Source organism: Pempheris klunzingeri, chromosome 6 (genome assembly GCF_042242105.1).
Source record: "Pempheris klunzingeri isolate RE-2024b chromosome 6, fPemKlu1.hap1, whole genome shotgun sequence".
Lineage (NCBI taxonomy): Eukaryota > Metazoa > Chordata > Actinopteri > Acropomatiformes > Pempheridae > Pempheris > Pempheris klunzingeri.
Window position 1 is genome coordinate 5,283,853 of NC_092017.1, and position 27,871 is coordinate 5,311,723.

General features: G+C 43.2%; 3 protein-coding genes across 3 annotated transcripts; 1 reads left to right on the forward strand and 2 right to left on the reverse strand.

Annotated features, from left to right (window-relative positions):
- Positions 1-1,138: 1,138 nt before the first annotated feature.
- Positions 1,139-5,863, reverse strand: lrrc8db (leucine rich repeat containing 8 VRAC subunit Db). The gene is made up of 2 exons (XM_070832485.1): positions 5,674-5,863; positions 1,139-3,917 (listed from the first exon to the last, which is right to left on the reverse strand). The coding sequence occupies exon 2, from the start codon at positions 3,913-3,915 to the stop codon at positions 1,360-1,362; it is 2,556 nt and encodes an 851-aa protein (XP_070688586.1). The 5' UTR covers positions 3,916-3,917; positions 5,674-5,863; the 3' UTR covers positions 1,139-1,359.
- Positions 5,864-7,177: 1,314 nt separating this feature from the next.
- Positions 7,178-16,486, reverse strand: lrrc8c (leucine rich repeat containing 8 VRAC subunit C). Its single transcript, XM_070831909.1, has 3 exons — positions 16,342-16,486; positions 13,344-13,486; positions 7,178-10,400 (listed from the first exon to the last, which is right to left on the reverse strand). The coding sequence occupies exons 2-3, from the start codon at positions 13,479-13,481 to the stop codon at positions 8,151-8,153; spliced, it is 2,388 nt and encodes a 795-aa protein (XP_070688010.1). The 5' UTR covers positions 13,482-13,486; positions 16,342-16,486; the 3' UTR covers positions 7,178-8,150.
- Positions 16,487-22,081: 5,595 nt separating this feature from the next.
- Positions 22,082-27,324, forward strand: LOC139202498 (kynurenine--oxoglutarate transaminase 3-like). The gene is made up of 13 exons (XM_070832002.1): positions 22,082-22,171; positions 22,526-22,584; positions 23,056-23,200; positions 24,375-24,524; positions 24,649-24,735; positions 24,855-24,977; positions 25,062-25,182; positions 25,347-25,423; positions 25,511-25,600; positions 25,705-25,891; positions 26,051-26,124; positions 26,260-26,346; positions 26,463-27,324. Exons 1-13 carry the CDS (start codon positions 22,082-22,084, stop codon positions 26,517-26,519), a joined length of 1,347 nt encoding a protein of 448 aa, XP_070688103.1. The 3' UTR covers positions 26,520-27,324.
- The last annotated feature ends 547 nt before the right edge of the window (positions 27,325-27,871 follow it).

Sequence of the window (27,871 nt, forward strand, 5' to 3'; positions counted from 1 at the left end):
AGCTACTGTATCAAAAATAACGGCATGCTTCAAGACTTTTCAAGAAGTAGAGAACAGGATCAGACAGGAATCTTCATCATTTAAGAGTGTGACATGAAAATGTATTACAAGTGTATTGAAATTGGAATGCATTAGGGTTAGTAAGAATACACAGCTCTTCAACTTGTTTGTGCAGCAGATGTCATTGTTTCTGGTCAATACTGCAGTGACAGAGTCACTGTTGACCTTGGAAGCAGCAGTATTAGTGATTATCTTAACTCAAGGTCCACTTATTATATTTATCTGGAGCTTTCATCCACTTCTGCCAGTCTTCCTCAGCAGAGGGGGCTCAGTTGTCATTACGCCTGTGTACAGCTATATGGGCAGAGCTGGCAATTGGATCTTGAGTTGAGATTTTTTTAAATAAACGGCAGTTTTTAAAGGGTCAGTTCATAATAAAAAAAACATACATTTTTCTCACACACACCATAGTAGTATCTAGCCATGCAGGCGGTTTTGCTTTTGTTTGTTCTGAGCTATCTGTATCTGAGATTTCTGCCTCCATCTCAATACAGCAAAAGGGGAACTGAATTTTATTTATGGTGTTTACAGCTTTGAAAATTTCACCAGCAACATCTACTTCCAGAAAAAATGTCTGTCTGGATAATCAGCATACTTGCTGTAAACAGATTTCACTAAGAATAATTCAGATCAAAATCAGATCAGATCAAATGCAGGAGTAATAAAGACTGCAAGGTCTTATCCAGGGTAATGAGGACACCGTTTCTGGGAAAATATGTTGCTGTTGAACTTTTTCAAACATATTTTATTTCTGTGATCAACGCAGAATAAATTAAACTCACATTGATTTATTTGGGTGGAGACAGAAATGTCAGACTTAAAACCTTTGCTGATGAAACCAACTAACTGCATGGCTAAGTACCATTACAGGAGAATCAGATGCTTTTGGTAATTTGAGTGAACTGTCCCTTTAATTTGAGGTCAATCAATTGTATTTCGTTAATCTGAAGAAAACCAAATGAAATCACTGAGATAAAAAGTGGACTGTTTCAAAATGATACAAATTTCCATAGATCCTACATATTTTTGCATACAAAAGGTAAAAAATATAAGCGGAGTTATTTAATTGCTACTCTGCACCTACATCAACTGAAAACAAAACAGAGAAAAAAAGTTTCTCCAGTGGTACCGACCTTGTGTGTGCTATGGTGTGTTCATTTTATAAGTTGCTAAAACATCGTGAAGCGTACCAATACTCTACCCTGAACTACTGTTTCTAGTGGCATGATTTAAAAGAAAAAAAGACCTTTACATCTAAGATGAAAAACACCCAACATTTGATGCCATGTTGGCATGTGACTACCGGCCATCACTTAGACACTTGCACCCATTTGGAAAAGAAACACTAGATTCCTGATTGATGCTCTCTTTGACCTCCATGGGGAGCGAGTCAAAGAGATGATCCTCCACAATCAGGCAGCTCCTCCGCAGGAGGCTGCACTGACCGATCTGAGCCGGGAGACGATCCAGACAGTTTCCCTTCAGTTCCACATGTGTCAGCTGGGACAGTTGGCCTATTTTCTCTGGGATGGAGGAAATACAGTTGTGGCTGAGACTTAAGGTCCTCAGTTTGGTGCACTTGAACAGTTGCTTAGGAAGTACCTCGACTTTGTTGCCGGTAATTGCAAAATGTTGGAGGTTCTGCAGAAAGCCAATCTCCAGTGGTATTACCACAATAGAGTTATGGCTGACATCGAGGTACCTCAGTTTGAGAAGGGTGAACAACGATGAGGGTAGAGACTCGAGCTTGTTGTGTGAGAGATAGAGCGACTCCAAGCTTTTGACGTGGCTGATTGACAGTGGAATTGTAATGATCTTATTGTGCCAAAGTTTGAGGCACGTCAGTCTCTTGAGGTGCTGAAAGCTGATGACCTCCTCGATGCTGCGAATGTTGTTGGATTTTAGATCCAGTTCCTGAAGGTTGGTCAAACTGAAGATAGCGTGGGGGATTCGCTCCAGCTCACAGTTAAGAAGCTCCAGTTCAGCAAGATTCATTATTTTCTTCAAACTGTTCAGCACTAAGAGCTTTGTACCGTCATTATGAACTACCAACTTGATGAGATGCGGTGACAGATCCGTTATGTTTGTCGGGATCTTTGTGAGGTTGCTCTTGAGATGCAGAATCTTTAAGTGCCTGAGATCACGCAGAGACTCGAGTCCGATCATTTTGTTGTTTTCAGAGTTCAGGTTACCAACCAGATACAGTTCCCTTAAATTTTTCAACAAGTATACCCAGCTAGGGATCTCAGCAACATCTGTGAATTTGACATGAAGGCACCGGAGGTGATCACGGAGGAAAATGAAAGCAGTCTGTTCAACTTTGGCCGGACAGTGATAGAAGTGGAGCTCCTGGAGGTTCACCATTTGTGAGATCTTCGCAGTTATCCTGGCCTCTGGGATTAATTCTAGTTTAAGGATTTCCAAATCAGTGAGATCAAACACAGCATCTGGCACTCCAGAGAGCATAAAAAGATGGAGTTCCAACTTGTCTTGAGGGTTGCGTGTCACATGCTGCCGCAACTTCTCGAAGGTCCACTCATGATTCAGGCTGATTTCCCGAAGTTTGTTCTCACTCACCTCGGAGAGGAAAACGCCGAAACGCTTTGAGTACAGCTGGTCGTACTGATCGACCATGTGCAGGAGGAACGCAAAGTCATTCTTAACATCTGGAATGTCACTGAAGCTGCTCTCCTCTCTGACTTTTTCAAAGGAATACTCCTTAAGTGGTCGCCGAAAAAGCCAGAACAGCGTGTATATACAGATTATGCCATAAACGCATATAAGAGCAATATAACTAACAAGGAGTTTCTTCAACATGAAGGCCATGTTGTGTGTACAATGGAACTTGGCATATCCAGTCAAATGCTTTATTTCAGGCTCACACACATGGTCAAAATCTATAGAGGCAACAAAAGTCATCGTGTAGCACAGGATCAAAATGAATTTTACCGTTTTGATGACTGTCTGAATGGCATACAGTCTGTAAATCAAGTCACTGTCCTCCACATGTGCACGGAATTTCCGGACTTTTTCAAACAGGGCTTTTGCTTGCTCGCCATCTTTCTTGTCCAGTATGGTCATGGAGGGAATCTCACTCACAAGCTTTTCAGCGGAAAACGTTACTCCAGATTTAGTAAGTATCGGGGCCATCTGGTTTGGACTCCCCTCCTCACTGCTTGTGGAAAGATGCTTCAGGAGGGAGGAGGCACCGGCCAGTCTCTGCTTGTTCTCCTCAGAGTCCTCGCATGCAGTCTCAGACAATGCTTTGGTGGTCCAAGGCGATTCGAAACATTTTCCCAGTATGGAAACAAAATGCTCTATTTTGGAACTTGTCTTCGGGTACTTGAACCAGAAGTTGCTACTGACCATTAATACGATAGTGTGGATTAGAGCGAGGTATGGGAAATATTTAGAGTACCAAGGGAGGGCAACATGGTAGCACATCTGGTTGACAAAAACATACTGCTGAAAATCCAGCTTGGTCCTGACACCTGTAGGCTGAGGCTGCCTAAAAGTGTCCTGCTGTGGGAAGTGAACCGTAGGGGCGATGCTATCAGGAGGCCTTTTAGCCATCAATGGGGCAGCCTGTTCGCCGATGGCGCTTTCTTTGTTCCATAAACTCTCAGCTGTCTCTGATGGTTGGGGTTCTAAGAAGCCCCCAGATCCCTCTGGGGTTTGTTCCAGAATGGGAAGACAGACCACTTGATCCTTAGTTAACTGCATCGTTCCAGAAAATATGGCCAACATCAGCATGACAATACCGAGGTAATCCATGAAGACATCCCACCATGGTTTCAGTATTCGATAAGTTGGCTGGATGTCGTTCAGGGAGGCGACTTCTGTGAGGGTGAACATTCCTGCAACAGAGAATGCAAACCGACATATGATGCTTAATTTTTCTCATTACAAAAAGTATACGTGAGATTTTCCAGATTTTCCATGTTTCCACATAACTACTATTTGTCCGTATACCCAGGAAGGGAGGTTTGTGTACATTATAGCTACCTTACCTTCGCACACACAGACAGGGTGACCTTTCATTCTCTCTTCAAGCTATCTTTGTCTTAGCTACTCGATTTTCAATGGAGTTTTTATAGATGTGAAAAGCAGCGTGCACTTGTTACTTTTGCAGAAGGTAAATTCATGAAAATAACTTTGTGTTATTGCAGGACAGAGGGTGTGCCTTAGCTTAGCTCCCTCACAGTAATTAGACAGCTACTGCCGCACTCACAGATGACAAAACTAGTGGTGTGAGTGTGTGTGTGTGTGTGTGTGTGTGTGTGTGTGTGCGTGCGTGCGCTGTGGCAGTCCGTGCCAAATTCAAATCTAAAATTTCCAAGTTCACCACCAGGAATTTGCCCTCACATGGATTCACATGGATGGCTAAGTGGTAAACATGAAACTCAAGTTTCATTTTACCCAAGTTGTTTTCATGAAGAAAAAATAAATAAATAAATAAAAAACACCAGTGTCATGATAAAGGTATCCATATAACCCCAATCTTTCTGTCACAGTACTGTATTTGTAATGGTTTTGACAGGCTGCTATAACACCACAGAGTGTGTGACTGGTCATAATCCTGTTGACATCCTGCGGCGGCTTGTTCACTGGTCCAGTTCATGTGAGAGTCGGAGTGAGTCAGAATGTTTAAGTGAGCCTGTTACACAGAGGTGCTGATTACTGTACGGTGTGCTGTTGTTGTGCTGGATCACTTTCAATTCTAATGTGTTTTTAACATTAAATATGCTAAAATACAAAAAGTACTACACTACACTGCACTGTGGTGGACCATGTTATCTATCTGGTCTTTTTTTTTGTTCCCCCCTAGTAGATGTTATATTTCCTGGCTGTACTAGTTAACGAGGACCAGCCAATGTGGCCGGTGCTGTGTGGAATTGGGACACCAGGGGGGATACAGGGGATGTGTCCTCAGATTTTAGGCCAGGCCACGTTTCCCTGGCACATTCAGAGGAGGCTCAGACAAGAACAGCCCTGTCAGACAGTTATGGATTTAGATAGGACGCTGCCCTTGAACTGGGACACAGTATGCAACTTGTCTGTGGAGACGGCGCATGCCATGTGCAACACTAATTCTGCAAACCTAAATGTAGTCTGAAGTGAAGTGCAGTCGGTACACCTCCCATACTGGCAATACTGTTTGTAGTAGCAAGGCCTCTTCGGGGGAGGTTATGATAAAGGGATATTAAATAATAAGAAAAAATAATCTGTGCCTCCACTGCGATGCGGACTATTGTGTGTGTTGAAAGCATGAAGGTCACAGTGTTTCCAGGGAGGCCACGGAGCAGGCTGGGACCGGCGACAGCAGCACGACGCGCCCGTGGACACAAAACAGGAGGTGGACCTGATGTCCGTGAAGCCTTTAAACGCAACACTGAAATATGGGCTCCGTTGAAGACAATCACGACCCGTTCAGATTACATTAGTGCACTAAATTCACTGCTGACTCATTTCCGAAAGCCTCCCCGAGCCCGATGGTTTTCTCCACTCGGCTGTGCAGCCTGCTAACAGTGATGGGCCACGGCGGAGCGGGGGGACCACCGCACGGCGAACAAGAGCAAACGAGGAGCGGCGCTCTAACGCACACATACGCACCTTCAGGAGGTCTGATCCAGTTATGTCGATGCCAGCAGTACCGAACTACGCCTCCTCTCACATGCCATGTTCCGCCGCGGCGCTGAAGCCGTCCGCTCTTAGCATCAGTTGAACCGTGGGCCTGCTGGCCGGGCTGTAAGCGGCTTACTGACTACCCCCACTCCGCTTCAGATGGTCGGGTCCTCTGCCGCTGACACAGCCGGCGCGGCGGCACCAGCTGCGGGAGGTGGACCCGGTTTGATGTTATTCACACACTGGCCGAGGCTGATCTTCGCTGCGTTTCACCGTGACCGTCAGCGGGCATCAGTTGTGTTAGTGTGCAGGATGAATCTGGCCTGATGTTGTACAGGTGTTGTTTATATCACATCAGCAGCTCACATGATGTGCAGCACACAAGCGCTGAGGGGGAAAAAAAAAAAAAACTTGCAGGGATTGACAGTAGAGAGGGAGATGACCCACTGAAGGTAGGGACCGTCGTAAAAGTGCAAAAGATGCAAAAAATTAAAGGCATAACACAGAATTGTTTTGTTACTCCCAAGCATTACACTAAACCACGCACTAAAACAACCACTCAAACATAGTAGATTCATATTTTTACTATTTAGATATCAGGATTTGTCTTTGTCTGATTTTCAGGTAAAATGGCCCAATGACCTGTTTCAACACTTTTCCTTTGCCACTTTAATGTTCCTGGTGTCTTTGCACACTACGTCCCTTCCAACCTAAGTGTGAAAATTAGCCATTTGGCTAACACTGGTGCATTAAAAGTGGCATTGATCGATGCACATTGTCTGTGTAAAACATCCAGTGATGTAACATTAAGCAGAGCCCAACATCCCTTGACAATTCATACATTACTGGTATGGGAATATATGTTACCTTGTAGTTAGCATTGTTTTTAGCATGTGTAGTTTTTTAAAAAAAATCTCAGATCTTTCTTCCTTGTCTGCATGTACTTGGTAATTCTTTATTAAATCTAGGACTGATTACTATTGCAACCACAGTCTCTTAAAATTTGGAGGAAAAATCATGCAATATGTTCAAATGAGCTCTTCCCCTTTGTTTTTCTCAAATAACTTTCAGATCAACTTTATTTTTTCTATCGGTGCCTTGTGTATGCATAATAATCAACTAATCTTCTTTGTCTTATTAATCCTCACCCGCCAGCATGTGATATCTTATCCTGCAATACAATTGAGAACATGCACTGTGGAGTAACCTCTTTCAGATATAACATAATAGATGGAACTTAATTTTTTGTATGATATTTTAGTCAGTTCAGTACTATTGCTTTCAACATATATAAATGGGCTGATCAAACAAATGGCTTTTTTTGTGTCAAAATCTGTTTTTAATGGTGGATGTTAGAACTTCCAAATTGTAACCTAAGAAATGACATTTTTACAAATAAATTAGTTTTTATTGGTCAGCAACATTCTGTTTATAGGATATATTTTTGTAATGGTGTGCATGTTTCTTGTGCTGAAGAAAAACACCAGTGTGACATAGTCCTTTAAATTTAATGCACTTGTCAAAATGTCATCTTTCTATAATACGCAATTGTTTAGCCAATGTACTACATGTTCTTATATACGATATATTCTTTGTTTTTTGCATTTTCCCTGCTGCAGTCCATGTGAACTAACAGTCTCTTGAAGAAAATAAAACACTTTATAACGGCAACATAGAATATATAAAATACAGCATATGTAAGGCTACTGGCCTAAACTTAAGTGAGGTCTTCAGTTTAGATTTACATTCAGTATTCAAAAGATTTTATGTAGCAGTGACAGGAAATGTGCTTTACAAAGTAGTTTGACATTTTGGGAAATAGGCTTCGTCACTTTCTTGCCGAGAGTTAGATGAGAAGACTGATATTGCTCTCTTATCTCTACGTAAAATATGAAGCTAAAGCCAACAGGGAGTTAGCTTAGCATAAAGACTGGAAGAAGGGGGAAACAGCAATCCTGGAGCTGTGCAGTGACTTCAAAATCTGCCACTCTAAAGCTCACTAATTAAGGGAGTCCAGGACCTGTACCAGGAATAGAACTAGTCCTGCATGCAACCCCTGTGTTTTCTTTCCTTTGGACAGAGCTTTGCTAGCAGTTTCCTCCAGCTTCTTGTCTTTCTGCTGAGCTAAGCTAATTGCCTGCTGGAAGTAACTTCACATTTAACAAATAGATATGTGATCAGCATTTTAATTGTCCCATCCAACTCTCAACAAGGAAGTGAAGATGGGTTTGTGGGCGGATTATATGTCAAATGTTAATAGCAGAGCAAGCACCCCTGTTGCAGCTACACTCAGTGACAATATGTGAATGAGTAATCTTCCCTCCATCCAGGAAACTGGAAAAATGACTCGTAACTCTCTTAACATTAGTCTAATACTTGAATATGGTAATGAGTTCAGTACAAAACAAATGCTCTGAATCGGCAGACAGAGCAAACAGCAGGCACTGTGGCTACAATAAGGCATCTCACTCAGCCTTCATTTGGTCCCTGACATCTGAGGGCAGAGTTTCAAACAGTGTCTCTTCCACTATAAGGCCACTGCGCTTCAAAGCACGACAGCAACCGAGTTCTGGTGGCAGCTGCTCAAAGTGGTTGCTTTTGAGCTCCAAGTATGTCAGCAGAGCTAGGTAGGAAATCTTTGGTGAGAGGATGGACAGCGAGTTTTTGCCAAGCTTCAGTGTTTTAAGCTTTTTGCAAAAGAAGAGCTCATCTGGTAGATTTTCGATTTTGTTACAGGTGACAGAGAAATACTGCAGACTCTGAAGGACTCCGATTTCTGGAGGGATGAATCGGATGTCATTGTTGGACAGGTCCAAGTAGCGCAGCTTGTTGCACAAGAACAGGTGGGAAGGTAATATCTCGATCTTGTTGTTGCTGAAGTAGAGGCGCTCTAGGCTGCCAAGCTTCTTGATATGCTCTGGGATATACATAATGCCGTTGTACCAAAGTTTGAGGCAAGTGAGTTTTCGAAGGTGTTGGAAGCTAATAATCTCCTCTATTGAGCGAAGGTTATTTTCTTTCAGGTCAAGCTCTTGCAGATTGGTCAGGCTGAAGATCGCATGTGGGATGCGCTCCAGATCACAGCGCACCAGGTCCAGCTCAATCAGATTGGACATCTTCTTCAGGTTGTTGAGCATTACTAGCTTAGTGCTGTCATTGTGCAAGTACAGCCGCTGCAGATGGCTTGAAACATCCACTATGGACTGGGGAATCTTGGTCAAATTACTCTTAAGAGAGAGAGTTTTCAAACACTTCATCTCCCGCAGCGATTCAAGAACTATATTCTTGGAGGCATCAGGGCTTAGAGATCCGGTGAGATAGAGCTCCTCTAAGCTCCGCAGGCCGTACATCCAGTTTGGAAGTTCCCTGTTGTCATCGAACTTCACACGAAGCACTTTCAGGTTCTCTTTGAGGAAGGAGGTAGCTGTTGTGTGCAACTTTAAAGTGCATTGGCAAAGAGACAGCTCCTGAAGGTCTTCCAGCTGAGAGATTGAGGCAGGGATGGTGACATTGTTGATGATCTCTAACTTGAGTGACTGCAGCTCCGTCAACTCAAAGACCGTGTCTGGTAGACCAGGGAGCATGAACAGCTGAAGTTCCAGTCTGTTGTTGGCGTTAGTCTGGAGTCTCTGCCGCAGTTTCTCTGTGGTCCACTCATGGTTGAGGTTGAGCTGTTTGAGTTTGTTCTCACTGACCTCAGACAGAAAAACTGCAAACCGTTTAGAATACAGTGGGTCATACTGATCAATCATGTGGAGCATGAAGGCAAAGTCGTTCTTAACGTCTGGGATGTCATTGATGCCCGTTTCCTGTCGCACATACTCAAAGGAGTATTCTTTCAGTGAGCGGTAAAACAGCCAGTAAGAGGTGTAGAGGCTTGTTAATCCATAGACGGCCACCAAACACAGGTAACAGTAAGAGAGCTTAGAAAAGAGATGAGCCATAGTGTGATTACATTCAAAGTTTTTATATCCTGTCATGTCCTGGATCTCAACTTCGCACCGTACTCGATTCCGCACTTTATTAACTAGTGAACTATTGTAGGCAATGATCAGGAGGAATTTAAACACCTTGAACACTGTCTGGCGAACATACATAAGGTAGAGGATGTCTCCTTCCTCGACGTGCAAACGGAACTTCTTCACCTTTTCAAAAAGAGCTTTAGCTTGTTCACCCTCTTTTTTATCAAGAACACTTGCGGATGGCTTGTCAACTACAATCTTCTCTGGGATAGAACGGAGGGACTGGGTTTTCTCCAAACTCCCTTCTCCGGGAGACACGGCGATGTTGGACCTACAAGCACCACTCTTTTTATGGTCCTTTTCCTCAGGATTTTCTCCAGACACCTCTGACAGAGCTCGTGTGGTCCAGGGAGAGTCGAAGCACTTGCCAAGCATGGAGATAAAATGTTCTATTTTAGAGCTTGAGCCGGGGAATTTGAACCAGAAGTTGCTACACACCATGAAAACTAGAGTGTGTATAAGAACCAAATACGGAAAGTACTTGGCATACCAATGCAGAGCCTTCTCATAACACATCTGATTGATGAAACTGTACTGTTGAAGGTCCAGATCGGTCTTCAGGCCTGTCATTTCTCTTGGTACCACCGAAATGTTGGATTGCAGGTGTAACAATGACTTCTCTTCCACATCACTTGAGTTCTCCGAAGGCAGTGGTATTCTCTGAGGAAGGCATATGATTTTATCTTGCATTACCTAAAACAAAATGTAAAAAAAAGAAAGATTAGCTAAATTAAATAAAAATAGACACTTCAAGACAACAGTCAGTGTGTTTAAATGCCATTTAATAACTGGGTTATAGTCAGCTTTCTCCACTTAGCTGATTTCGTATATGTCATGTTAATGAGAAACCTGATTTCCATCATCAGGGTAGGGGATTATTCTGCGGCAGCCCCTGCATATTCATACGAGACCACTCTGTTAATGCAGCAGGGGTGTCAATGAGCCAAAAACATCTTGTTCAACTTTTGCAGTGGAACACGATGCACTATAACCAGCAAGGTGCTTTGCTGGTCAATCAAATACTTCCAAGCTGACTTTCCCGCTAGGTTACTTCATTAATCTCATGACCGTCTTGACGTGAGATGAAATGTTTGCTGCTGTGATACCTTTTCAGAGCAGTTAAAGCGCTCCTTATGATACGATGTCGGACCGGACTTCCTGGATCGTATTACATTATCTCATCACTTGCATTATTATTGCAGGCCTGGTTTTGGTCCGAGGGCTCCGCTTAGAGAAACCTGATTTCCCCAGCTAGGCTTCTCCTGGAGAAAGCCAATTTCTTGGCCATGTGTATGCAAAACTGGATTTCTAATCGACTTTCTACACATGCACGTGACAAAGTCTCTAGACAAGGAAACAAAGAAAAAGTAGCCTGTAGAAGCATTTGACTATTATACTCGGACTACTTTGCGCTGTAAGGGGATGGTGTTTTCAAATTTGAGGATCACTATTCAATCACTTGAACTGGACTTCCTGAGTCATATTTCATCATCCCACCAGTGGCCACACCGACGCATCCACTTGTGCTGTGGACTGGTTTTGGTCTGAAAGCCCACTATGACAAACCTGATTTTCTAGGCCAGATTTCTTGGTTTCTACTGCACTTTCTACGCATGCGCATGACAACGTTTCCTGATGGGGAAGCTGCCGTGACTGCAGAGCGGTGGGATTAAAGGAGTGATCACCGCACGTAGAACATTCATAATAATTTCAAGTCCAACGTAAACTGACACAGCAGCTTCTAGATGTATTTGTCTATTAAATGAGGACTCATTTGTGCTGTGAGGAGACACTGTGCTCTCACTATAGAGCCTCTCACTGGGCCGTCAGCCCTGACACATGCACCCACGCACATAGAAAATAATGAAACAAACAAAGAGGAAGCAGAGTATTGCATCGCTGCAGCATGTAAAATAAGAGGGAGTATTGCTTCCAAAAGAAGAAGATAGGACAGAAATCAGTTACCATGTGGTCTCATTACACCACTCAGGGTGAAAAGAACGCCCTCCAAGGAGTCATAAAAACAACTGCTCATGTCTCAATGAGTCTCTGTACACTAACCACTGCAGGGACTAAGTACTGGCCATCCTTAGGGACCCCCTATACACTGGACACACTCTGCACTTGGCAGAATATGAAATAAAACCTGAGACTCATGTCTCAGCCCACAGCAGAGCAGCTTCAGCAGAAGCTTCCTCCCATCTGCAGTGACACTGACTGCCATCGACACTCAGGCTGGAGAGGGACAGTCCGAGCCCACAAGCCATGTGCCAACTTTAGCACACAACACAGTCACTGTATATATTGTAAATATATCTCTATTTTGACTTCTGTTTTTGTACTTTTTATGCATTCTTAGCTCATTAAACTTAGTGTGTGACCCACATGTGTTTCTTCTGCTTTTTAACTATTCATTACTCCCCACCCCTTGGAGTGACTGAGGGAACTGTGCAAGACTTCCAATGTGCTTGTACTCTGTGGTTGTGCTAATCGCAAACCTGCTTGTTCGGGGTAACCTGGTTTACTGAGCGCATGTAAACATACTAAATACTGGCCAAAATTTGCTGTCAGTAAAGAACACACGGCTTAACTGTTTAGTTGTAAGGTAAATAATGAAAAACAGCTGCTTCTCTCTGCCATGCTAATAACAGGAAACGAGCACTTTGATTCTATGATGGCAGGCCTGAAGGGGAGACATGTTGTGTGCTCTGTTTAGCTGGCCGACAGTGAACTCAACACATTATGATGCGAGATGATCTGAAACTATTACAGTTCGCAACTGTAAACAAATTAAAACATTTGTGAAGAGTGAACACAGTGACATTATTACCTTAGTAAGGGCAATGCAGTTGTGCTGCAGCACATCACAGATTAAAATGCAAAGTCAGGTGTGCTGAGGGCTCTGAAGAGCTGCGCTGCAGAATTTTACAAACTCAGACTCTCTCTGTATCACTTCCTTTACAGACAGGGGTTATGGTCTGAGGCAATGAGGCGAGCGTTGATAATGTTCTGACTTATAAAATAAACTTGGCTACATGCAGTAATTAACTACCCACTCAATTTATCAGCTATCACATAGAGTCCAAACGCTGTTACAGTGAGAGTAGGACACAATGGCTGCTCTCACCCTGATTCGTATCTTCTTAACAGTTTTTCTAAACATGTTTTGGTATCATTTCCAGGATTTACTCTACGGAGTAATGCAGGAGCCAAAAATTGCTCCTATTGCATGCACAGAGAGAAGTTAAATGCCAGGCCAAAGGAATTTGGAATGCTATGTTTACTAAGAGGGGCAGGGTGGGTAAATGTTTCCACTGGTAAACTCCTGACGGGCTGAATGCTTCCTTTGCTGCACGCAGTCGAGGTTGTAAAAGTGGGGAAGCCGTGGCTCTGAACTGGTGCCAGTGCAGGAAGCAGAGCGGTAATGTTGCACCACAGAGCCTATAGGCTTGCTCCTGTGAGTTCTATTACTGTAGTTTTAATGGAGAAAAAAAAGCTACATTTCTCCTTCACTGTAAAAAAGATGGTCACTGTTGAAACACATATAGAAAGAGCCATTACAAAACCTTATACAAATCATTAAGGCAGAGCCTGTTCCCTTAAGTGGAGACATCATAGTGAGCCGTTGTTACTGACCTGAAGAGTGCACCCGAAGACACCAATCATGAGCATGATCACTGACAGATAATCAGTGAACACATCCCACCACGGCTTCAGGACCCTGAACGCTGGCTGCTGTTCAGAGAACTGCCGGAATTCCATCACAGGAATCATGATGCCTTTTGGAAAAGAATAGAAATGACTCAGTCCATACAGTACAATGGGAGAAATGCCCTAAGGGGGGGGGGGGGGGGGGGAACAATGACAGTATAATTCACAGTACAAAGGATATTGTGGTTTGTAGCAACTTGCAACAGTAAAAGTTTATGGAAAAAAAACTATAAAATGCTAAAAACTATAAATTATAAACTAGTCAAAGAGTCCAAACAGACAAACAGACCCCCCCCCCAGAGGGGCTGTGGACCATGAACTTTTTCACCTTGTCCACTTTGGCGGTTTATGGAGAAGAAGCTGTAAATACACGTTCCCTCAAACTAAGGAGTCCCTCTCTTGTGGAGCGTCGACATTATACAAAAGCACATCACAAATGTAATTATTTTAAAGTCAGTGCCTGCATAAGACTAAATAAAGGACTCGTTTTGGAGAGCTGAGGCTAATGTTTGGACATTACTGTAACATGGCTTCACTGACAAACCTGAATTAAACAACATCTCAGGCCTGTCGTTGTTTACTCACAGCACGGTTGTCACGCTATTAATCTCCTAAAAAGCCCTTAAAAACCTGTCTTGCATGAAAAACAGTCGTGTATCCCTGATGCTGCTCTCTGCTCACACTCTCTGTGGTCACCTTCTGTAAAGTGCTTACTACAGCTGCAAGTGTCCTATTTCCAGTGTCTGTCTGACAGTAGGTCGGCTGCACTGTCCATCAACCCGAAAAGCCTAGTCCATGTTTTTTATAATAAAACATCTCAGTGTGAAACATATTTAGCGTGATTATATCGCTACAACTGAATAATGCATTTAATGGGCTGGTGGAGGCGAAACAGAGACGCTAAGAATGTAAAATACCGTCCAAATACGAACATGAGCCGTATGTGAAAGTCTAGGCGGGTATGATGAATAATCTGCAAGGTGCCAGACCATAATGTACAGTGTTTTATCACCTGCAGCTCCACAACACCAAAGTGACAGGTGTTGTCAATAGCTGAATATCTCCACTCAAACCTGAGTTCATTATTAATGAGTTCAGCTGTGAGGTATCGTTGGATAAGGTGCTAAAAGCCTGGAGGCTTTTAGAGAGATCATATATTTGATAGTTCAATTAACTTTTTCAGCTCAAAACGTCTGTGTTGATTCTTTAAAGGACCAGTTCAACCAAACGACTAAGACCGTTTTTGTCACTTAGCTCTCGTTGTGTTCCAGCTGTGCAGATAGTTTTACGTGCCAAGGTTTGAAATATTCATCTCAATGGACTTTTGTTTCTAGCCTTGTCAAACATTTTTAAAAATCCATCTGCAGCATCTGTATCCAGAAAACAATGTTTCTATCACCCTCGCTGTGAACAGTTTTCATTGGAGCAACTTTTGACAGAAGAAGTAGTCCCTGTGAAAAGTGTTAACAGTGATATAAAGCAACCAAGTGCTTTCACTCAAGAAGCGTACCAGCATAATTTTGACACACGTGAACTTGATTTGAGTATTTCGATTTTGTACTACTTTATACTCCTATTCCACAATATTTGGGCAAAATTGGGCTTTGTAGTACACTAAATGTATTAGACACTTAAAGTTACTAATCACTTTGATGATAAGAGTTTTATTAGTGTCCTCACACAGATTTCTTGCACTGCTGACTGCTGAAAGATGGTGATGACCTGCTTTACTCCTAAATTTGTGTATTTTTGTTTGGGGTGTGGCAGGGGGTGATAAGGAAGGAGCAGCACAGACTGCAAAGTAATTACTGCAAAAGATGCCTATAATAGCCTCCAAAGCTGGCAGGGTAGTGATGTTGATTATGAAAAGAGAAGAGAAGCAAATCCTGTGGTTGCATTAAAGGGATATTACGGCATTTTAACAATGGAACTCACAAGCACAGGTTATCGAAAGAACGGTGATAACTGAGGCAGCAGGGGTCGAGATAGTCACAATTTAGCACAGTGAAGCTCCCAAAACACTGCCACGAGTTTCCCATAATGCAACTCTAGAGTGTCTTCCAGGAGACGCTCTCTGCCTCCTACATTTCCAAGTCTTTTAACACCCCCAGTTTGGATTTCTGCCCCTTTTCAGCTTCTACTGAAAACAACTTTTTCTCAAAACTAATAATAAATCTCATCTCTTTAATGGTTAGATACCAATGAGGAAAATGAGTTAGATTTACGTCATTTCATTTAAGGCCCTTTGGAATTTATAATAATCGGGTGGGTTCATGAAATGTCACACACATGGCACAGAGAAAAAGGGGGGGTGAGGCCTGTAGTTTGCATTAGGTCTACTTAGGAAAAATCCCGTCTTTCCACTGGATGAGTCAGCCATTGAGTTGGGCTCACCAGGCCATATCCTTGTCCCTTCCTGACAGGAAATTTGTCTGAATCCCAGATATCCAAAAACAGACATGTTTGGAACACACCCAGCCCCAGACATACAAGAAGTCCGTTAAGGATATGGAAGAAAAGAAAAAGAAAAAAAAAAAAACACCCGCATTGCAGAAAAATATATCTTGGCTGTTCATAATGAGGGACACTTTAGTAGCTCTTGGAAAGAAAGTACAAATACAGTGAGAGGAGCTGTGATTCATCCCGTGATCATCAGTAAGTCAGTTCGGAGTTCCCCTGGTCAGTGATTGGGGACACATTTAGGGGTGATCGGGGACATCTGAACGCTTCCAACGCGGCTTTGAGGCTCGAGTGCGCACATGAATGCGTGTTCGCCGTTACTGTGTCCACAGCAGGTAAACCAGCGGTGATCTCACTGTGAACTAGTAGCAGAGACGCGCCGCCGACGGCTCATTACGCTGCCCATACGTCGGAGCGATAAGCCGCCTATTGTGTCTACATGAGAGCAGTGTTGGTGGATTACCTTCCTTTAGATGACAGCTGGACTTCACGATCGGAGTTCGGCTTTCATGCGACGTGGGTTCGGATCATGATGTGCGCGGCTCCCCTTCTTTCCTGCCCGCTAACCTTCCCGGATCCTCGGCCGGAGCATGCAGGCATGTACTGTCAGCCACAGGGGCGTGGACTGCTGGAGCGACCCAGGATCACACTTCACTGTTTATAATGAATGTTGTTTATGAGAGCCGAGAGGGGGGGGGGGGGGGGGGCAAAGAAAGAACCACAGCAGGATCATCATTATCCTTTGTCCTCATCTGCCTTTTCAGTAAAAGTTTATTTATGCCACACAGTGATGGAGGAACTACAACAACTCACATCCTGTATTTAGACACAGCTCCCACTAAGTACTCAGTTACAAGCAAAAGTCCAAGCAAAATAAATGTAGAGAAGAGTCATCTGCAAAATGTACTTGAAGTATGAAAAGTAATGTAATGAGCAGTACCGTTACACATCTTCACGGTCTTAGGAAGTGGAACGAGCATGTTCATGTAGTGTTTGATTGTTTAAAGGTTCTGGACTCTCAAAGCCAACGAGAGCTCCTTTTCCCCTCATATTTATTGTTGAGAGTGAGTGGGACAGCTTGGCTGCTGAGGTGGGACACCGATCTCCACTGCTTTACGTTTATTAACACATATTATAGTATAGTTTCGATATTAATGCTCTTATACAACTCTATATGTTCACTAGGACTAATAAACTTCTACTGCAGTCAGCGGATTTTCAATATTCTGGCCCTTCGCTTGAGTAAAGCCGTCTCCTACTATGTATAAAGCCGATAGCTCCATCTCCTACATCATTTCATTAAAGTTTGGGAATCACTGATTACTTTCTGCTCACCTCTAAAGCTGTTTAGAGCGCTGATAGCTTTTACAACTGTTTTGGGACCACCAGACTACCTAATAGTTAGTACGATGAAGTTTTCCTCTTGCTGCTGCACATTAATGTAAAAGGTACCTGACTGCAATGGGGACTTTACTTTTACTTTCCATCTTTCCATCAAAGCACCTCTTTGCATGTACCTGGTAGAACTGATACAGTCCAGCCACTCCTGCTGAGGGGCAGTCTACCCACTGAGTGTATCACTGTGCAGCCTCTGGACCACTACACACTGACAAGATATTGAAGTATACAAATCCTTATGGGGAGTGATGGGAGTGCTATATAGAGTTCAGCATAGTGACAGCTGAGGGGAAAAAGCTGTTCCTGGCCCCACTGGTCCTCAAACAGAGCGTCCTGTACTGCCTCCCACAGGGGAGGAGGGCTAACAGTCTGTGGCCCAGGGCCTCTGCAGACTCTGCTTCAGCCTCAATGGCAGGGAGTGGAGAACCTGATATGCACTGGGCAGTTTTCAGTCCCCTCAGGAAGAAGAGGCGCCGATGAGCCTTCTTGACCGGGGCTGAAGTGTTGAGGATCCAAGAGAGGCCGTCTGAGATGTGGACGTTCAGAAACTTACAGCTGGCGACACACTCAGCCAGGGGCGCCCCCAGAAATTCTTCACAGGGGGGGGCCAGATGGGGCCAGTGAAAATCCTGGGGTGGCACACCAAAACCAAAAACAACGGAATTCCAAGAAGAAAAGCTGTTGTAAGTATTGAGGCTAGTCAAAATCAATGTCAATATGAGAGTTAAGGAATCACGTACTCATATACTTTCTAATTTTACAGTTAATGTTACTTAGATGTACATGGACTAATACAGTACGAGCCTGTTTTATTAAGTGTTGGTTTATTTATGAGTTAGGACATTCATTGTTCTAATAGGGTAGTTGTATATTCAGCTTTACTATTAGGGAGTACATTCATGTAATGAACTAAACAGTAACAGGGAACAAGTCTACTCAAGTTTAAAAGCACCACACAGAGGCCTTTGATTGTTTTCAGTACAGCTTTATTCTGTTGTAAACATGTAACAGACTATGTCCACAAAAGCAATAGACATTTGACCATAGCTCTGAGAGTATTCCAGCCATGTGTGCGCACTGTACCAGTCTTTCTTGAAGCCTCGTCTTCTGCCCACTTGAAGAGTACGAGGGAAAAACTTGAGATGCTGCTGTTTGGGCCCTCTGATGTTGACTGGGAAATATCTGTGATGAAACATGAGGACAATAAGTTACTCTGAATTTAAAATAGCAGCAGCAAAACCAACAGTAATAACATGAGTAGCTGTTCATAGTAATCAGATTACAGTTGCATTATGGACCCACAGTCAGTTCTGTTCTGACTGTTCAAACTCATCTACCAGTAAACATGAACAAGAAGCTTTCTGTTGTTGCACCAGGATTCATAACTCAGTGTTGACACCTTGTTACCACACGTTTATCCTGGTGAAGCTACTCTCTTGCCATTCATTTCCTCATGAGGGTCCCTGTTCTCAGATCACCTGTTGGTCCAGCAGTAGGATGAACAGCTGTGTCCTGCCTGACCTGCTGCCTTACTTCTTCCCTGTTCTCTGGACCTGTCGCTGCCTGACCCTGCTCCTCTGCACTGCCCTGCTCTGTCTCTGTCCCTATCTGTTCATGGGTTTGCTCGGCGGTGTTATCCTGGCCTCCATCATCACACATATGGAAGAGATGTCCGTAGACTTTTCTCTTCATTGTCTGCAAATTGCCGTAGCATCACGGCACAGGTACTGGTGATCCGACACTAGCAGCCCTTCACACAAGCTAATGGGATGCTCAGTAATGGAGAGCAGCCAGCATGAGGTTCAGCACAGACACAGTTTACCAAACACACACTATTTGTTCTAAAAGTAAGTACTGTTTGACTGACTTACCTGTTGGTAGTCTGGTTGTCTCAACAGCTGCCGTTGAAAATGACTTGACCTATCAGAACTGGGGGGGCCATTGGGGGGGCCAAGCATTTTTCAGGCCCCTTGACGGCGCCCCTGTGCTTCTGATACAGAGAGGGAGTTGTTGTCCTCTGCACATGGCACAGAACACCTTTATGAGCCATGTGGCACGTGTTAAAGTTTTGTTTTTGATACTATTGCAACTGTAACTGTAAGTAACTGTGTAGCTGAAATAAAGTCTTAATTTAGATTGAAAAGTAAAAGACCAGCCCCATGCTCTGCAAAAGCCATTATTATTATTATTCTACCAAAAGAAAAATTATATAGTCTGCCCCTTTTTTCACCCACCCTCCCCCTAATAATTTGTATACAGTCCCTAATGTTTGCTTTGTGCAGAATAACGACTCTCAACTGACATGTGGTAACAAAAAGAATGACACTTTCATTAATTAAATTGGGTAAACCACAAAAAAAGAAAGTTAATCAAAAAGAAACTTTTTATATAGATAGATTTTTTTTATAGGTACAAACTTTGTTTCAGAATAATAGTGGATTCGTGTGTGAAATACATCCTAAGCTTCTCTGAAAAAACAAAATAAAAGACATCATATTCATATTCTTTGCATTGCAATCACTTTCTACTTTTTACAATGTTTGCAAGGTGCCGAAAACAAGTCTGCTGTCTTTGTCACACGCTGATCTGAGTGCAGCGACAGACAGCAACTATCAAGGGGCCGTGATTAGTGACCTGAGGTTAATGTGCAGTGCTGCTGCTGAAAGCTTGATTGGCATTTTCATGAAAGTCGCTGGTCCATCCATTACAGAGGGAACAGCTGGAAACCTTCATGAGAGACAAGTGAGGAAGGAATATGAATATGAGGAATATGAGCGCTGTGCTCATAATGCTGTAAACCTTCAGCAGAAATACCTCAGTTGTCAAACAGGCCAAACACTTTTGTTGTATTCTTAAGATCCTCCAAATAACTGTACAATGGAGGTGCATGGGCAAGTCCTGAGAAAACACGTGTCCATAGCCTACTGTGGTCAGCTATTTTGTTCATAGCAATAATAAATTAACAGGCAAAAGATGCAAAAATGTGCCTGTGCAGAATCACATTCATTTCATAGATGCAGAAATGCAAAATGACCTTTTCTCCAAATACAACCACAACACACGCTCCGTTAAACATGCTGTAGTTTCATTTTCAAAATACTAGCATGGTAGCTGTGTGACAGAAAGAAAAACTGTTTTGTGCAGGCTGTGTCCCACTTTAACCTGCTGCCATCCTTTGGCGCTGTCAACAATGCATTCAGGGCTGCTTGGTTGGATGTAGGAGGTGGGACTGTTTGGTTGGGTTTGGCATTCTAACTGGATCAGTGAGCCAATAGTAATTACCACAAGAAGACGTGAAACTGAGTTGGCTCGACTAAATCCCAAAAAACTGAGTAGGTAATGAGCAGGATGACTTATCTTATTAGCGGTGTGTAAAAGCACGGAGCCTTCTCGGAGGTCCGTGAAGCCGACATCGCAGACTCTATCCAGTACGGGGCAATGCTGCCTTCAGGATTATCACGTAGAAAGTCCTTTTGTGGCCACTGAGTTCTCTTGAAAAAAAAAATCTCTATATTGATGTTGTAATTCAAACAGCTTTAAACCACTAAACACTCGCCAGCTATTGTAATGTAGTGAACGGTGAAAGGAGAAAATTGAGAAAATATAATATGTAGCAGATATATGTTTAAACCCATTAGAACCAAAAATACTTAACAATAGAGCTAATACCAAATACTATTCGGAAAAACACGTCAGGGATATTACTAAAAGCTGAAGCCATGTTTGCTCCGCCGGTCCATTGTTAGTTCACGGCCACTGTCCGTAAACTACATGTAAACATATAAAGTTCCGACGTCAGTAAACGCCTCAGCTGAGTCCAGCTGCGGACGTCTCCTCCCGCTGACCGCTGAGCTCCGTCTGCGCTGCACAGCGTAACAACAAGTAAGTTGTGATTGCTGGCCTGCAGGTGGCTAAACTTCTATCACTGCATGGTACGTGTTGTCGGACTGCCATCACTGTGGTTCATGGCAGCACGAGGCTAACGGGGCAGCCGGTCCGTTTAGCAGCCGTACTCAGCTAAATGGTGCCACCGTTGGCTAAAGCTAGAAGGTGCTAGCCTTAGCTAACGGTGGGGTATACAGTTAACGGTAGCACATGGTTTAGCAACAACACATGTATTTCCTGGGCTTCAGTGGAGCAACAAAACTCTGCTAACGTGGTGGAAAAGCTACCAGACAGTGTTCTCCAGGGTTTTTAATCAGATGTACACAATGTTATTGTAATTACTGAAGGCTGCCTAATGTTTAGCTGAGGCTGTCAGGAGCCAGAGACGCACTGACATGATGCAGCACACTGGCGCCATCTACTGTTTGAGTTTTGCAGGATTAAATAAAATGAAAATAGTGGTTAAAAATATCCCACAGCCCAAAGTGACCCCCCCCCCTTCCTGTAGATCAGCAGTACAAAACTTTACTGCTAGCTTTATGATATTCAACCATATTCCAGTCAAACTGCAAAAAAGAGAAGAGCAGAGATTATTACAATCCCATATTGAAATTACTTGAATGAAGATCTCTATGTATTTTTTCTCCCTTTTTATCTTCTACATGTATGTGGCAGTAATGTCTGTAGCTCTATGTTTCCTCTTTTTAATGTTATACATGTACATACAGTATGTTACTAGAGTTTACAATTGTTTTCATTGCAGATTTTTTTGGGGAAAAACTGCACTAAACCCAAACACTCAACTTGCATTGATGTAAAATGGAAAAGCAGGAAAAGCTGAGTCATCACAGGACAGCATGGTGAAGAAATGTCATTTTGACTCTTTTTTTTTTCTTCTTTTCCCTCTCTTTTTTTGCAGCATGAGCATAGCCCGACAAGTCCTGAATCGCTCAAAGTTTGCATGCCATTCAGCTGACGTATACTGTAGAAGAAGGTTTTGTACTTCACAGGTAAGTCCACTTCAAACTGCTTTGAAATTAGCTGTGAAATGTGCGGCTGCTGGTGAACTAGTTGGTAGGGCTGACAAATAAAATGTTGAACAAGTAGTTGGTGCCTGGCTGGGGTGGTGCTATGCATACGAGGTAAACTGCTCTGACTTTGAAGGCTCAGTGATCCATAGTGGTGGATTTAACATTCAAATCACTGACAAAGCCACAGTTTCAAAACCACTGACCGAAGTCCAGCTATGTTAATGTCCAGCACAGTCTGTCTGTGAGCGGCTGACTATTTCACCATCAGTTGGACCAGCATGCAAGTAAGGAGCTGTTACAAAAGGTGCAGATTGTCTTGGTTTTGTGTTGCAGCATATAATGTCACGGCACACGCATTCCAAAAGAATCGAAGGGCTGGACAAGAATGTGTGGTAAGTGAAAGAATAAAACATTTACCTGTTTGGAGAGGAGTTCAGTTCACACATCGCTGGTCTGGTTCCCATGTCACACCATGCTGTTCTACATAAGACGAGCAAAGCAAGCCTGACATGTAGGGTGTTAAATAAACGGGCCCTGTGTTCTTTATGCTAATTCATTGTGATTTGACAACATGCAAGGAAATCACATATTGTGGACTGTGCTTGTAGAACTGGCAGTTAAAGTAGGAAGTGAGAAGCTGAAGTTTAGTTCACAGCAAGACTTGGTTACCTTTAGTGAGAAGCAGCAACAGCGGCCTCTGCTGCCATAAAAGGTTATTACAAGACTCCAGCACATTTAATTTGATATCGGAGCAATGCCTTAAAATGTTCTGTGGCTGCTTTACTACCAATTTCCCCCTTTGGTCGGGAACATTTTGGGATCTCTGGTCTGTCCAGTCACGGTTTATTTCATTTCCAATCCAGGGTGGCGTTTACTTCCGTGGCAGCAGACCCATCCATTGTAAACCTGGGCCAAGGCTATCCAGACATCCCTCCACCTTCTTACGTCAAGGAGGCGCTCGCAACGGCCGCATCAGTGGACAAGTTGAACCAGTACACCAGAGGCTTTGTAAGACTGATACGCTGCAGTGCGACCTGCTCATGCTCCATTACAACAAAACCTAAATGTGTTCTTTCACCTGTTAATTCAACAGTTTTTACAAATCCATTTGTAAATCACCGTCACTCTCTCCTGCTCGCTCGTTTGCTCTCTCTCTCCCTCCCTCTCTCACTCGCTCACTCAACCGCTCATTGTAATACACACATGATGCACACCCCCTTCTAATGGGGCCGATGGTGAGCGCTGAGTTGGATTACAACAGGAAGAGTAGAGGCAGAGCAAACAGGTGCAGGTGGAAAAACCACTACTCAGTCTTTGTGGGTTTTTCAAAAAGCAAAGGAAGGTAATGGACAGACAGACAGACAGACAGACAGTAGCAGACGATGAATAGGTAAACTGTGTCAGTGAAAGAAAACATTTTAATATTCCAGTAAACTAACATTAACATAGATGCATTCAACAGTTTTTCCAACTTGTCAATGGATGTTAAATGACACCAGTTGTGAAGTATTCTGTTTCTTCTCAGTATTAATGCTAATTAGTAGCAACTACTACTGTTTTTAACATTTAACATTTTTTTTTATGTTCCCAATTCCCTCGCTCCCCTCCGCAGAGGTCTGGGCTAAGCCCCCTAAACGCACTGCAACTCCCCATGACTCCTGATCCCCACCCTCCGCTGAGTCCAGCCACCCTGATTAGCATATGTGACCTTTTGACCCAGGAGTTTGTACAAATGTTGGCGATTTGTCAATTCCAATGAATTATTTTGTCAAAGACAGAGTATGTATTATTTTTTATTGATTTATTTCAATGATAGTTATACTATGTATCAAGAATGAAATCATCCTTAATCCTTAGGTCCAATTCATTATCTCAGTGGACTTAAAATCAGTGTTTTGTTTGATGGCCTTGCTGCTGTTGATATTTGGCCTCAAAAACTGACAGCGCCAAAGTCTAAGTGACCTTTGCCCCTAAAATGATGACATTCCAGGCCTGGATACGAGCCAACTACAATGAACCTAGCATGACAAGTGGTGAGCTGTGATGTAGAATAAATGGAGTGCTGTACAGTGTGTGTTACCAGTCTTTGTCTTGTCACAGTAAATAATTTACTGAAATGAGTGCCATTGCTCTGTTTAGTGTAGGTCATTTTTCTAACGTGTGCCCTGTGTTGATTTCCCAGGGTCATCCGTCTCTAGTGAAGGCCCTTTCTCAGGTTTACGGGAAGGTCTGTGGGCGCCAGATCGACCCCTTCAAAGAAATCCTGGTCACAGTGGGAGGTTACGGTTCCTTATTCAGCACCATGCAAGGACTGGTGGAAGAGGGAGATGAGGTTAGGGCATCTTTCTCTCTCACTGGGCCATACAGTCCTTATGTTTCTACACATCCACGTATACAGTCATAAACATGCTGCCAGTATTTACAGCTTATTTATTGTGGAAGGTTTTGTTCTGCAGGTCATCATAATAGAACCTTTCTTTGACTGCTATGTACCCATGGTGCGAATGGCAGGGGCCACGCCTGTGCTCATACCATTACGCCTTGTGAGTGAAACCCAGAGCTCCTGCTGATTGTCATTCATGCTCCTTGCGTACAGTATTTCCACTGCGTCTTCAGTAAAAATTGAGATCTATGACACAAAATATCTTCTGCATCATATTAGAAGTCTGGAAAGAAGACGATCACAAGTGCCGACTGGTTTCTTGACCCAGACGAGCTTTCCAGTAAATTCAATGCGAAGACAAAGGCCATCATCATCAACACCCCCAACAACCCCATTGGGAAGGTAATTACTTCATCACTCACCATGTCTGAGTGCTGTAAACACTCAAATCAAGTGCTTTCACTAGTTCCCGTCCTCTTCCTGCAGGTTTTTACCAGAGCCGAGCTGCAGATGATTGCTGACCTCTGCATTAAACATGACACTCTGTGCTTCAGTGACGAGGTTTATGAGTGGCTCGTCTACAGGGGACACCAACATATCAAAATTGGTACGCTTGTAGCTCACTGAAGTTCTTTGACAAAGAACCAATCAGTGTCGCCAACATGATATAAAGCGCCTCCATTCCTCGCACACAGCTAGATATGCAGCAAACCTTTTTCTCAAGTATATGTCGATTTCCTGAGGTTTTGACTTTGTTTTCCCTCTCTGTAGCCTCTCTGCCGGGAATGTGGGATAGAACAATCACCATCAGCAGTGCTGGGAAAACATTTAGTGTCACTGGGTGGAAGGTAAGAAATCTGTGGATTTACAACGCAATTTCTAATGATCAATAATCAGTTTTTGCACAGCGTGTAGTTGAAGTTTGTGTCTCCTAGCTCGGGTGGTCTATAGGACCTGAGCACTTGATAAAGCATCTTCAGACCGTCATGCAGAACACTCTGTACACCTGCCCAACACCTTTACAGGCAAGTTTGCGCCGCCCTCACACATGGAACTGTAAATCTATAAAAGAGAGCAAAGAATAATGTCACTCTGAATTGGAAACTTCAAGCTGCCTGTCTCTCTTCAGGAGGCCGTGGCACAAGGTATGCTGCGAAACCTCGAGCTGATGGGTCAGCCCGAGTGCTACTTCTCCTCACTGGCAGAGGAACTTGAGGGCAAGAGGGACCGCATGGCGGCCATCGTGCAGGAGGCTGGCATGACCCCCATCATCCCAGAGGGAGGCTACTTCATGCTCGTGGACGTCACATCTCTCAGTGAGTTACTCAACATTTACACTGACATCACCAGCACACTAATACTGAGGTCACTCACAAGTAGTGAGGACTCATACAGCTTCCAACTGTGTTTTAGTTTTTCATGCTGGACCCCAACCGTGTTACTGAATATTCAGCTGTGCTCTGTGTTCATGGTAGATGTGGACCTGTCGCACATGGTTGATGAAGAAGCCTATGACTATAAGTTTGTGAAGTGGATGATAAAAGAAAAGGTAAATGAATTCATTTCATTTGATTTTGCTCCGTGAAACGTGCAGCGTGTCTTAATTCTACCATGGCTGAACACGTCCACAGCGATTGTTCTTATTATTTACTGCTGTTCCTAATAATAATAATGTTTTATATAGAAACTGGCAGCTATTCCAGTCACCGCGTTTGTTGGAGATGAGTCCAAGAAGCACTTTGAGAAATACATCCGCTTTTGCTTCATTAAGGTAAATACAGATCTGTCTGTTGGAGACCAACCACAGCACATCCACAGTGATCTTGTGGCTGAGGCACACTTTCCTCTGTTCTCTTGTCAAATACACATTTGTCTTTCTCCTAACAGCAAGATAGCACTCTCGATGCAGCGGGGGAAATCTTGAAAAACTGGAGTAAGATTTAATGGGATGCAGCGTCTGAAGACTTCAGGGAGGAGGAGCGGCCCTGTGGTCAAACTGAAGGAACAAGATTTAACTGCAAAATTGTGCACAAACTAGAAATTGGTAAAATTCTAATAATAAAACAGTTAGTAGAAAGATACCAGACCATGTGTTGACCTCTAACCTGTTCTAAGGGAGACAATCATCAAGCCAAAATGAATTGTTCTGATGAATCCCCCGATGGTGTGAAGTGACATTTTTATCCTTTTATCCCTCAGTGGATGTATAGAACCCGTTATTCAGTACTGTATAGATTAATTCAGTATTTTTTAACTTAATATTTGTGTAGGGGTTTAACATCAGATACGCAGCACATAGGTAAGCACTGGATCGCTTTTACTAAACCTTTCTGCTGTAACTCTTCATTTTCCAATAAACCTGTGCTGGAGTGCTTTGTGGAAGCTGGTTGTGACATGGTGCTGTTTTTTTTTTTTTTTTTATTTCCCAGTCCCAGATGGTGTTGGGAAATCTTTCATATGATTGTCAAATTTGAATACAAAGTTAGAAGTTATCGGCTGTGCTCCTATTTCTCACCGCTGTCATTGTGATGGGAGAGTTACTAGGCACGTGAAATGCAGTAGACTATGTGACAAAAGAAGTCCCTCCGCAGTTACGTGGAAAGATCTTATCCTTGACATCAAAAGTTTATTTGCATCTAGTTTGGAGTGTCTGTTGGACCATAACCCTACCACTGAATCTCCCTCGGAGGTTTAGCTGGCTTCCATTTCTCTCGTGTCAAGAAAGTAATTTTTATTCTAATAAATGCAATGAATAAATGTGTTGACTCGGCTTGTTTTTCACACCATGTTGTGTTTTTCTTACTCCCAACCCCCCACTTTCTGTCACCTAATATGCTTGTATTGTTACAAATGTGCGGATTAAGACTGGCACTGCTTCATTAGCTTACCTCACCAGTAACTCTGGTGCCTCGAGCTGGTTTATCCCTCACTGACTGGACTGATCCTGGGCCTTTTACAGCACTAACACCACATGGAAGAGCTGGACAGTCTGGTTGGAACACATTTTTGTAACAGTGATTTAGGCTGATGAACACTTTCAAAAAAGTAATTGGTTATTACATATGTATATAAATGAATATTACAACAGAAATAATCTAAACGAGGCCACTAATCCATCCACTAAAAAATACCTTTTGCATGCTCTGCGACGTTAGTGAGCACGTGACTACAAAATGGCGGTCTCAGTAGGAATCGCTGATCCCTGCGCACTTTTCTACGTCATGTGGTCTAAGCTACAGTACAAAACCAAAGAACCGGCTGCATAAGAATAATTTAACTTCCACCAGTTGCCCTGG